Source organism: Ammospiza caudacuta, chromosome 18 (genome assembly GCF_027887145.1).
Source record: "Ammospiza caudacuta isolate bAmmCau1 chromosome 18, bAmmCau1.pri, whole genome shotgun sequence".
NCBI classification, from domain to species: Eukaryota; Metazoa; Chordata; class Aves; order Passeriformes; family Passerellidae; genus Ammospiza; species Ammospiza caudacuta.
In genome coordinates this window covers 4,475,895-4,488,290 of record NC_080610.1, presented here as the reverse complement: position 1 = coordinate 4,488,290, position 12,396 = coordinate 4,475,895, and the positions used below count along the sequence as shown (strand labels likewise).

The 12,396-nt window shown below is 46.3% G+C and overlaps 1 protein-coding gene across 2 annotated transcripts; it reads left to right on the top strand.

Annotated features, from left to right (window-relative positions):
• Positions 1 to 32: 32 nt before the first annotated feature.
• Positions 33 to 3,545, top strand: SNRPD3 (small nuclear ribonucleoprotein D3 polypeptide). Of its 2 annotated transcripts, none has more exons than XM_058816786.1 (4): positions 33 to 94; positions 606 to 755; positions 1,357 to 1,549; positions 2,385 to 3,539. In XM_058816786.1, the coding sequence occupies exons 2-4, from the start codon at positions 630 to 632 to the stop codon at positions 2,444 to 2,446; spliced, it is 381 nt and encodes a 126-aa protein (XP_058672769.1). In that variant the 5' UTR covers positions 33 to 94; positions 606 to 629; the 3' UTR covers positions 2,447 to 3,539. The 2 variants fall into 2 exon arrangements, with proteins under 2 accessions (XP_058672769.1, XP_058672770.1); XM_058816787.1 differs by lacking the exon at positions 33 to 94 and adding an exon at positions 200 to 348 and having other exon boundaries at positions 2,385 to 3,545.
• Positions 3,546 to 12,396: the final 8,851 nt, after the last annotated feature.

Sequence of the window (12,396 nt, the reverse complement as noted above, 5' to 3'; positions counted from 1 at the left end):
GACGAGGCTGCACCGCCCCCCGCGCTCGTTCCGGTTCCGGCGCGCGGAGCAGGGCGGGAGGCGGCGGAGGCCATTAGGGAGAGCGGCGCGGGCGGTGAGTGCGGCGCGGGGCTCTCGGCTCCCTGTGGAACGCCCTCGCTCCATCGGCGCTCTGGGGAGGTGCCCGGGCGGTGCCGCATCCCCTGAGGGGCCGGAGGGGGCCGGGTCGGAGCGGCGAGGCGCGGGAGGGCTGGGGTGGCCGCGGCTCCCTCACGAACGGGCCCGGGGCCCCCGAGCGGGGCCGAGCTGTCCGCGGGGCTCGCAGGGGCCGTAACGCTGTGGGATCCACCTGTGGCCCTTCCCTTGGAGGTACGAGTGGTTTGTTCTGTGGTCCTTAACAGTGAATTTCCCAGAAGAGACCTGGAAAAGACTGGCTGCTGATGTTTAGCGTCTACATGGGCACGTCTCTAGAGAAGTGTTATTGATGCATAGTCAAAACACATGTTGTATTAAAAATGTGAGAAAATTGGTTCTTCACTCTACTGGAAGAGATGATGGATTGTGTAATTGGAAGTTATTCTACATCTTTCTTTGTAATAAACGCTTTTGTTTTCCCGGTGCCTCAGGTGTAGAGCCCCAGCACTGCGGCCATGTCGATCGGAGTGCCAATCAAGGTCCTGCACGAGGCCGAGGGCCACATCGTGACCTGCGAGACCAACACTGGAGAAGTTTATCGAGGCAAACTTATCGAAGCTGAAGACAACATGAATTGTCAGGTATCTTTTGTTTCACAAGGATGGAGGGAAGGTTGGCTGATCTGGGCCTTGGAAGGCTGAAAACTTGATTAAAGACTGTTGCTTTTAGTTCTGGGATTAAAAAAAAACTGTACTGATGCTGTTTTTTACTGTGGTGAAGTGGATTCAGCGAGCGTTACAGAATGCTCCAAAGAGGCCAGAGCTTATTTCCAGTTTCAGAGTAGGATTGGGCATCCCTGTCAGTAGGATCAGAGATTTTTAAGTCTGTCCTGTGAACAGTGTTTTTCCAGGGTTCTTTGTTTAAAGCCACTGAGTGTAAGAATAAAAAAACCTTTGGTTTAAGAAATGAAAGCTTATTTAATGTACATTACTGTAGTCATTCCAAGAGGGCCTAACTTTGACTTCAGGCAAGTGCTCGTGGAAATCAGAATGCTTTCCTAATAGTTAGTACTAAAATAGCTTTATTAAAACTATTTGCATGTAAGAAAACAAAAATAATGATGCTGATAAAGCTGATTTGTAAACTGGTGAGACAGCAAAAGTCCTTGGTGTGTTTGAATGGTCATGATGCTTTGTGTCACAGCTGAGGGCTGTCTGAGCACTGACTGATTTTCCCTTGCAGATGTCCAACATAACAGTGACATACAGAGATGGCCGGGTGGCACAGCTCGAGCAGGTGTACATCAGGGGGAGCAAGATACGGTTTCTCATCTTACCAGATATGTTGAAGAATGCTCCTATGCTAAAGAGCATGAAGAATAAAAACCAGGGTTCTGGAGCTGGCCGAGGGAAAGCAGCTATTCTCAAAGCTCAAGGTATGTACAGTTTGTTCCAGGTCCCTCCCCCTATTTTTCTGTAGAACTGGAAAACTTATCTCTGTCACTGGGGAGATTAAGCAGTAAGAAGTGGAAAGATTACTGGTTCATACAGTGTTTTTCTGTATGTTTTATCTTAAAGTGAGAGTCAAGACTCAAATTGTCCCAATTACCCAAATTGTCCCAATTGTCCCAATTGTTTAGTCTTGATGCTGCAGTAATTTAGAGGTAGTGAGTAGCCCTGTAAACAGAGCCTAGCCTTTCTGTTAAACTAACAGAGTTCTGCTCTCTTGCAGTTGTGGCCACCAGCTGTTTGAAATGCTTGGGGAAGGATTCATGTGTTCTTGTTGAGCTGTTGTAGGAAAGCAGCTTTAGTTACGAAGTTACTGGGGAGCTGTAATTATTACCTTTTCTGTAGCTCACTCTCATTTGTGCCTTCCTCAGGGGATCAGTCTGGTTCTTAGGTAGCTCAGTAACAGTCGTGTGCCACAGAGTTACAGTGTGCAGTAACGTTTGTGTGGGGGAGTAACTTACTGAGTAGTGTTACAAAACCTTGCAAGAGCGTGGGGTTCCAAGTGTCTTGGGTGGCACAGATTTGTGTGTCAGAAGGAACATGAGATGTGTGAGTATCTGCTGCAGTTGTTCTGAGGAGCTGTGGGACCATTAGGATCTGGCTCTTCTCATAGAACACTTTGTGCTCTCACCTCACTTTCTGAGCATTTCCTGCCTTCTGAGCAAGAGACCTTGAGTTTTGTTGATGTTTTGCTTGTCGGTTGTTGAGATAAATGTGCAGGCATGTCAAATTCATGTCATCCCTGATGTTTTCTTTCTTCAGTGGCTGCAAGAGGAAGAGGCCGTGGGATGGGCCGTGGCAACATCTTCCAGAAGAGAAGATAATTTTGGTCTTGGCTGAATTGCTTTTTTTATTAGGAGTGTTAACTTGACTTTGTGTGCATTGGTATCAGTTTTGTTTAATAAATGTTTCTGACAAAAACTCGTCTGCTCTTACCTGACAGGACAATTATTGGGCAAATATTTCAAACTCAAGCCAGCTTTTGAAAATAGTGGACTTTGTTATATCTAGTTTTGACCACTTTGTGTGATGCATTGGTTTTTGAAGATCATTATGTTTCCTTTTTCTTGTTAATCCTGCTGTCATTTATTCTCTAAAGAATTAGAAGGCATTCTTAATGAAGAATTTTAAGTCATACTATAAAGTCTTATTAGCAGCTGAATTTATGGAAAGTACAGCAAAACAGAGTTAGCTTCCTGAGAAGCAGAGCACTGTGTTCTTTAGCTTTTTACAATAGATAGAGGTCCACCTTCAGATCTCTATATTGTACTTGTATTCTTGCATTTCTTATCTTTCTCTTTGGATATGGGGAGAATTTTTCATTAGGAACACACAACTTTGATAGCTTGACTCTATATTTGCAGTGAAAAAATCTATTCTGACTTTCTTAGCAGTTTTTCCCTGTGTCTGAGAAAAGATGACAGAATATAAAATAGGCATTTTCCAGGATAAGTTTGAAATGCTTTGTAGATTTGAAAGGCAGTGCAGGTGTGTGAGAAATTTTATAAATAGTTATCCATTAAACACAGCTCAATCCAAATGCTGATTTTTGAACAAAACTCACTATCAACTTCAGCTTTTGATCTTATTATCTGTACGCAGTTGTGTGTAGATCAGCTGATCTGCAGGAAGCTAAATCTAGTTGTAACTTCATTAAAGTGTGGCCTGGGTGTTTTTACTGACTTAAATGGTTGAAATGTTTCAATGTAACCCTTGTGTACCTAATCTACTTGCATAAGGTCAATTACCAGTCTGTACACACACTGAAGAGCTGCTCTTGCTTTTCTGCCTGGATTGCTGTGAAGACTCTCCCTTGTGTGCAGACAGGAAAGTTGAACTAACGTATTAACTTGTTGAATTGTGTGTAAATAAAGCTGTATTTGGTCTCTAGGGAAAGCCCTGCTGCATGTTCTTCTGGGTGGTAGTGATCCTGAATATTTGCAATGGAAACCTCCTTAGAATGTGTGTAAGGGATGCTTGAGCCTAACTCTAAAAGCATTTTAGTGTCATTTTGTACCTCTCATGAGGAATGTGTCCAAAAGATGGCAGTCCTCACAAACAGGGACCATTTCCACTGGTGCTGACTGGCTCACCTCTTTTTAAAGTTCTGTTCTCCTTCTTGAGCAATGCCAAGCAAGCTGCTGTTCTCTCAGGAGCCGTGGATGTGGCATTCAGCAGCACTGAGGGTGGGGGACAAGCACGAATTTTGGAGAGAAACAGTAACTTTCCTCAGGAGGTTTGATGGAACAAACTGTATCTGCTTTAGGAAGTTTGGAGTAACTTCTCTAATGCGTATCAGCTCTGAAGAAGATACTGGATTTTGCAAAAACAAAAAGCTTTGCCCTGTGGCTTCAGGTTGAGGCTGAGTCTAGGATGAACTCTTCAGAAGGATACTGTGAGTTTGGTGTTAAAAATGTTGAAGTTTTTCACTGGTAGGAAAGTCTCAGCCAAGACAAACATCACTTAGCAATTTCTGACTGGAGTAACTGGAATGCTGGTTTGTTACAGGCTGCTTTCCAGTGCCTTCCTGTACTGTGTGTATTATTACAGCATGATAAATAAAAATTTCCTCCTCACAGATGAGGTCTCACCCACTAGATGGCTCTGTTGGGAAGAGAATGAAGCTCAAGAAACCAGAACCCTCTGGAAAAGAAAAATGCGAGAAATGTGACTTCTGCTATAAAGTCCATAAACTCAAGGGCTCTTATAAACTAGCATGAAAACACTCACCTTATTTTCTTTCTTCTTCAGTGTTCCTGAGTGCTGACTTCCTGCATGGCTGGGTTATTCCAGCTGCTGATTGATGCTGTGTTTCCCTGGTACTTGGCTAATTGGCAAATGCACTTAAATCATGCAGATTCCTCAGTTCAGTAATTTAAGCAATCTGTTTCCCTGGGATGGCAGATACTAAGGAGAGATGCAGCTGTTTTTAACATCTGCATTTATTTGTAATTTTTTTTTAATCACAGATTGCAGCATTTCTTTTCATTGTTTGCCATCACACTGTGTGGGCTTATAAATCTCATGTTCTTCAGTGGGTTCAGGGCTCTCCATAATTTCCTGCTTTTGGCAGAGAGACACAAGCACGGGCCTAAAGCCTTGTTCCAAACTTGCCCCTTTGATAACACCAGTGCAGGTGCCTTTGAAGTACTGGTGGGACAGGGAATCTGTACTGTAGGTGTCCAAAATGGTGTGTGGAGAGGTGCAGGTGGGAATTCACCTGGTCTTCCAGGGTCAAAACCACACTTGTGCTCTTGTATGAAAACAAGGCGTAACATCAGAGAAAAGTTCAAGAAAGTATCACTTGAAAAAAAATTGCTTTGCATAGAACTGTAGGATCTTTCCTCACTGACCAGGTGCTTTCATCCCATACATGTGCAGCTCTTCTCTCCAGGTATGTCTAACTTGTATTCGATCCTAAAGTTGTACTTTTCTTTAGTTCATTTTTCAATGCTCTTCTAGAAGGGCAGAATGGAGTGGGAAATGTGAATTTCTGGTGCTGGTAGTCAGGATAACTGTCCAGTCTGTATCTGTTTGCTACTTGAGCTTTCCTGTAAAGTAGATGTGTCCTGTTTCTTTTGCCAGTAAAATGTGAGCAAGGGTGGAAGACTGATGTCCCAGTAGACCAATGGTTTGGTGAGGTAGCAATGGATGGAATTCTGAGGTCTACAAGAAAGTGTCAGTGATTCAGTTGTTTATTTCTCAGGCAAGGGCCAAAAGTGGGGAAAGAGTTCTCCCAGGGGTCTGTGTTGTTTCCATCCTGACAGAAGCAGACATTTAGATGTGGACTTGCACCTTATTGCAGCCAAACTAATTTCAGACAGATCTGATCTTCCTCCTCCAACTTTAGATAAAACTTTCCAGGACCCTCCTGCCTTCAGAGATTCTTTGGAAGGAAATACAGATATACCACTTTAAAAGCATGGTCATGGAACAGCCTTGAAGAGGTGCTGGTGGGTCAGTGAGTGCAGGTCACAAGTGAGAGGAGGCTTCACCTGCTCACACCTGCAGACAGGAGAGCTGCCAGGGGACTGCAGTGTGCTGAAGCAGGCTAAGCACTGCCTATCTGCAAATATTTTCCAGGTCAAGCTGTGTTTTGATGCCCAGGTGTCGTGTTGTTGCCTAGACCTGTAATGAGAGCTCTTGATAGAGTCAAGAGTATTTTGGAGGTGGTGAATAAGAACATGCCACCCTTCCCTGCTCATGGTCACTGTTCCTCACAGACCAGGGTGTGGGATTATTTCACTCCTCCTGGAGTTAGTGCTGACATTAGTGTGCAGTATGAGTAGTAGGTTTGGGGTGGGTTTATGCCACTTAATTCAGAGTTTTAATGAGAAAAGTATTTGGGTTAAAAAGTATTTGTGTGTGAGTTGCTTGTTCCTAGTAGCAGGCTATTATTCCTGGCACAGGACCAGTCATTGCATAAGCAAGTATTGTGCAGCCTTCTGCTGCTCAGCACAGACTATCGGAGCCTATGAAAAGTGGAGATTTTCCAGCATCGTTAATTCAAGGGAGAATGCTGAACCCTGGCAAGGAAACAGATTGTATCCAGAAGATGTGTAGTAATGCTGGGAGAAATGAAAAGAATTGCAGAAAAACACTATCATTGTTCTTTTGTTGGGTGAATTGCTTGCAGTGAGCATTTAATTTGTTCTTCATTTTCCCTTTCCTGGGGACTTCAAGTCTGTTGTGTGGTTGGGGGTTTGCCCTAATTCCAGCTCACTGGAGAGATGCTGGCACATCTAATCCTGAGCAAGCTACTGCTTGTGAGGCAAAACTTCTACATTTTGTCCCTTGGTGCCTAAAATGTTGCTAGAGAGTGGAGCCCAGAGCCTCAGAGAGGTTTTGGAGCACTGCAGCTGATGGCCCTCAGCAGACATGCGGTGAAGCTGATATTGTGACAATGCACAGACCCACGTGGTGGCATTTTAGAATGTTTATTGATATCTTTACACTCCCCTAAAATCTCAAGTAAACTGTAGGGTGAATTGGGTTTTTCCCTGACACCATACCCAGCATGTGGAGATTTTCACTTTTCTCTAACAAAGAGGTGTTGCTGTTTGTTGCTTCATGATCAGATGAGCTCCTTTCTGTCTCATGTCTCTGAAACAGCTCCACAACAAGCCTGTTTTTGCAAAGCTCAGCCAAAAGTCAGTGTTGTTCCTCTTGAAGTGCACTATATCAAAGGGCACATCAGATGCATCCTCAGAACCAGACAGGAGTGTGTCATTTGCCTGCAGTCTTGCTCACCTCATGCTTTTGAGGGCAGCTTGGATGTAGCAGCAGGAGTGCTGTGGAAAGGAGTGGCTGCACTTAGAGGAAATGTTGCTTCTTCCTTTTCTCTTGGTACTTGTTAGCATTGGCTTTGTTTTGTCTTTTCACTGCAACCTTTCTTTTTTCTTTTCCAGTTAATGATCCAAATTTGACATGGAGAAAGTGGATGAAGCTCTAGGGAACTCATTAGAGGCTTTTCATGTCAGAATTGGACTCCAAATACATGAAGTCTAATCCTGAACCTAGGTAGAGATTTATACCATGGGACATGCTGGAGTTTCTGGATGGAGGGTTTCTTCTTGAGAGGGTCCATGTAGGAGATGTCACTTTATCTACAAGGCTTCATTTGAGCCTGGCTGAGCTGGATACCTTGGGAAGGAGCTCTGGGGGTGCATCCTGCCATCCTGCTTGTGAGAGCCAAGTGTTCACCAGCTCCAGAGCACCTGGCCTGGTGCTAGCAGGAGCTTTAGGGCTGCCAGTGACACTGTAAAACACTGGGATTCACACTGGAGCTGAGGGATGGGCCAGTCCAGGGCTGAGACCCAGGCAAGGGCACCTGCAGACACTCTGGGCTCCTGTCTCTGAGTATCTGGTTACACATCAGATCTGTTCCTTTGGCCTCCACTTGGCTCTCTTTCCATTGCAGTTTCTGAAAAACTAAAACCCCAAAGAGCTGTTGGTAAAGTGAGTGGATGGGTTGTGACTTGCTCAGTTTTTCAGTTGCAGCAGAGTTCAGACAAAGGTGCACACATCAAACTGTTGGCTCTGCAAACCAAAAGATTTCAGGGGATCAAGAACAAAGCTCTGCTCAGAAGTCTGACATTGAAACTCAAAGGCAGCTGCCTCTGCTCCTCTGGGAAAGAGCCTTTTTCCCATACTTTGTGCCATGTTTTTGCTGTTGAGACACCATGTATTTCAGGGGAATTACACAGGTTAAATAAGGCCCACATCATTTTTGATAGCTTTTCAAATGCTTCCCATCACTGTGTCCAATGTGGGGCAGACTGACACAGAAATGGACTGGGAGGAATAACCCCCCCAGAAGCTGAGTCAGAAAGCAGCAAAGTGCCTCTCTTCCACCTTTGTGACACACCCTGCATGCAAGCAGAATGAACCTGCTGCTCCTGTGGGAGGAAATGTCAGTGCCATTGTGGCTCACTTGATTTTGAGGATGCAGCAGGGGGAGTGCTGGCCTTTGGGAAAAGGAGTAAATGGAGTAAAAGCTGACTTTCCTCTGGTCTCTTCTGCTGAAGAGGAGTTCCTGTGTGGTTATTGAGTTTAGTGGCTGTTCTGGTTTTGAATCAGCATCACTGAAGTGGGATCCTGTCAGGTCTGAGAGGAGCAGCATAGGGTCACAGCCAAGTACTTGGTGTCTCAAGGTGGATCAAGAGGCAGTCGTGGCCTTCTGGAGCACTGGCCTCAGCCAGCAGTGTTCCTGTTTTGTTCTGTGAAGTGTCCCTTGGCGGCCTTAAACCTGCATCTATGCTGAGAGCACCTGCTTAAGGCCAATAAACTATAAAACAGGTTCTCTTATCTGTGGATAATGTCCCCAGCTGGGGTGGCTGGGCCTCCTGCCAGCTGCCCTTGGAGGCTTTTTCATGCAGGGACTGCATGTGAGTTTGTATTGAGGCACTTTGCCTCTTCCAAGCTTCGAGTCACATCCTCTGGTAAGGAGCAGAGCAATCTCTAAAGGCAATGTTTAATCTTGTTTATTTTCTTAAGATGAAACAATTTATATTTTTGACATCTTTGTCAGCAGTTGTCCACTAAGGAGCTTGTCAGCCTGCCTCAAACAGTGCAAACTCCTTTATCTTCCTAGTGCTTGTGATGAGAAATGAATTATAAGTTGAGAAAAGAGCCTTGGCAGTGCAAAAGAAAAGGGCCTTGACAGGTTTTGAAGTGTGTGAAATAAAAAATAGATTAGACAAGCCTGTGCTTCCAGCTGCTTTTTGCATCCTTACCTCAACAAAATAATTACCACTTATTTAGGCAGAGTCACTGAAGTGAGGGAAGCTTTTGCTGAGCTCAGTGCTCAGCACACTGCTGCCTGGAGCATGCCAAGATGCTTACCTGGGTTTTGTGGTCAGAAGCTGAGGTAAAATACAGGATGTGGTTGCAAGGAAGGTGTTGTCCTGCTAGGTCAGGAGAGAACAAATGCTTTTCTGTGGGAGTAACTGTTCCTTCTTCCCTCCCAGGCACCAATGGCCTCATTAGCTGTGGTGCTGCTCGTTATCTCCACATGTGGCTGGGCTTTGCTGCTGGAGCTCCCTGCTGCTGCCTGAGCCCCGTGGAGCCCCAGCTGATGCTCACCAGCATCTTCCAGGCGATGCTTTACACCTGGGGACCTCTCCTTCCAGCACACTGCTGCGGAACAGTGAGCACAAATGTCTCACAGAGCTGTGGTGAGACTGATCACCCGCAGGGAACGGGGAAGGGCTGTGGTTCCATCTGTGCAGCTGCAGCTTCAGCTTGCAGGGCCCATCCCAGGCTGACCATCTGCAGCCTGCACACAGAGGGAGGCTGGCAAACTGAAAATGGTGGAGAGAGAGTCTGGTGTCTGAGTCTTGGTACTGAGTGCTGCTCTAAACACCTGAGATTACAGCAAGGGCCTCCTGAGGAGAGTGTTGAGTCTGCTGTGTCACCTGACAGGAGACAGGCTCACTGCAGGGCAGGTGTCCCCTGACTGAGCATCATAACTACGCTGGTCCCTCTGGCTGAATTAGCAGCTCATCCCTTTAATACCCTTTGAGAGCCCTGAGCCTTCTCATTCAGTGCAAGGAAAGGCTCATTTCAGTTGTGTCATCCTCTCTGGTTGGTGAACTCAGTTTTATGAAAACTGCAGATGTGGGGGCTCTAGGTCTGCTCCTTGAGCATGTACCTCATCTGTAGGGGGCCCAGGAGCACTTCCCAGCTTTGGGATGAGCTGGATGCACTGTGCTGCCCAGAGCCCCTCTCCTATCCATGGGACCAGGAGCTGGCAGGGAGCAGCTGGGTGTGCTGGGGTTGTTCCTGCTGAGTTCCCATCAGAGTTCATCCAAGAAGCAGTGGCAGCACTTTGTAATTTGCGTTTTCACACATTTATTCACAACCAGCTCTCCATGGGGAGCTTTCTGTGGCAAAGCAACCCAGTGCACATAGAGGAATAAACATGCATGCCACAGCTGCTCAGCTGAACCACTGTGTTTCCTGCTTTATCTCCACATCCTGGAGCTGCCAACTGGCAGGTGGCATGGCCAGAGATTGGCACAGAATTCCCCTTCAAGGGGCTGAATGTCTCATCCCTGTCCTGCTGGGTATCAGAGCTCAGACTGAAAGCACAGGGCTGGAAACAGGCTGGGGCTGAGCCAGGGGCTCTGCAGGGAGAGCTGTGTCAGGGGTGCACCACACACTGAGGGTCTCACCTCATTTTAGGGGGTGCTGCTGGCATGGAAAAGCTGTGAGGATGCCTTGATGCAGAGCCCTAGGGGGACAGTGCTCAGAGCCAGAGACCAAATGTTCAGCAGCACTGCTCCCTCTTTGGAGCTTTGCACTGGCTCACCAGGCAGCTCCAAGCCCTCATTGAAATGCTTTGTGCCCGAGTTTTCTTCCTGGCACACAGCAGAGTGCTGCTCTGCTTAGACTGTGAGAGTTTAAACAGATCTTGCTGACATCTGAAATACTTTTCATTTTTGCTGAAAGGTATTTTGGAAGGAAAAGAAAAAATTAAAACCATCTCTTCCACAGGAGGGAAGGAAAGGAAGGGCTGAGCCTGGAGATGGTGGTAAATGGAGCTGCAGCCACCTGGGGCTGCCACTGGTGGGCTTCCCCAGGGTTCAGTAGTGGGGCCAGTTCTGTTTAATGTCTTTATTGATCATCTGGATGAGGGGACCAAGGGCACCCTCAGCTGAATTCACAGACGACACCGAGTTGGGTGGAAATGTTGATCTGCTGGAGGGTAGGGAGGCTCTGCAGAAGGGTTTGGGCAGGCTGGATTTGATCGTCCAAGGACAATTGTTTGAAGTCCAAGTGCCAAGTTCTGCACTTGGGTCACAACAATCCCAAACATGACTCCAGACTTGGGGAAGAGCAGCTGGAAAGCTGCTGAGTGGAAAAGGCCAGTGGCATCCTGGCTTGTATATGTGTGGCCAGCAGGAGTGGGCTGTAGAGCACTGAACAGGTCACCCAGGGCAGTGGTTGAGTCACCATCCCTGGAATTATGGAAAAGAGGTGCAGCTGTGGCTCTCAGGGATGTGGTTTAGTGGTGGGCTTGGCAGTGCTGGGTTAATGTTTGGACTCAATGACTTCAAAGGTCCTTCCCAACTGAAACAATTTTAAGATTCTTTAAGATACTACACTGAGAAGGGAAAAATGAGTTGTGAGAAGAGAGCAGGTGGTGACTTCGTGCAGGTTAATGTGAAGGTTATGAAGTCCTGCACCTGTGCCTGGGGTGCAGATAGGACTGGGTCCAGCATTTGCAGTGTCAGATTGTAATGCTCAGCACAGTGTTTGATCCCACTTTTCTTCCTCAGGGAACTGGTTTTATTTGGGGCTTTTGGTGGTTGATCAGAGACACCAATACCTTCCAGTGTCCTCACACTCTTGGTCCAACTGGAAGAGATCACTTGAAAAAATCACCAATTTACTTATTGCAATGTCTTGTAAAATTAGTATAGAGCATGAAAGGTGCATCTATTCCATGTGAATTTGGGTTGTTTTCATATAGGAGCATTGCTTATGTGTGCTGCTCTGAGACTCACAGAGACAATCAGCAGAAGGCAAAGTTACCATTGTTAATTTAGAAGGGTGAGGATGTTTATGTTTTTAATATGTGTCATTTTTTAAACTTTTAACTCTCAAAAACTCATCCAAGTCCGAATTCCTGAGGGGACAGATAATTGAGAGGACTTGACTTATCAGCTAAATCTCATCAGTTTACTTCTACCAGCCCCTTGCAACACGAAGGATGGCAGCCTACCACAAATGAACACCCATGTTTCCCCTTCCTTAAGGCATGAACCACTGAACCACACTGCCCAATGTGAATGGCACCTGATCCTGTCCCTCAGGCACAGCTTGAGGGCTCTGATCCATATTCCAACACCTCCGAACCACCCAGGTACTCAGACTCTGAAGTGCTTCACGCTCATGTCCAAGAGAACTCTTTATTATGTTTACATAGAGCATGAGCAATGTGGAAAACACTGGAAATTCTGCATCAGTGGCTTGGTTTCTGGACAGCATTGGAAATGGAGATGCAGCTGCTCCCGTCGTGGCTGTATCAGGAGGTGAGTGTGCCACGAGGAGCCAACGCTCTGCGCCTCCGACTGGGAGCTCCCACCTCTGGCACGTTCCCTGCTCGCTCCTCTATGCCACACTAAGGTGCTCAGCTGTCAGCTTTTCCTCAATTTCACTTGGAACTTGCAGTTGTAGTACCTTGGATCTTGTAATTTTAGTACAAAAGCACAGTTTTTGAAACCAATCCTACTAATCCACAAGACCGTTCCCATTCCCTGTCCTCCCC

Bases quoted from the DNA above. Each gene is read 5' to 3' on its own strand.
- SNRPD3 (XM_058816787.1), top strand. From the start codon at position 630: ATGTCGATCGGAGTGCCAATCAAGGTCCTGCACGAGGCCGAGGGCCAC. The intron at 756-1,356 runs GTATCTTTTGTT...TTTCCCTTGCAG, and splicing joins AAGACAACATGAATTGTCAG to ATGTCCAACATAACAGTGAC. The intron at 1,550-2,384 runs GTATGTACAGTT...TTCTTTCTTCAG, and splicing joins AGCTATTCTCAAAGCTCAAG to TGGCTGCAAGAGGAAGAGGC.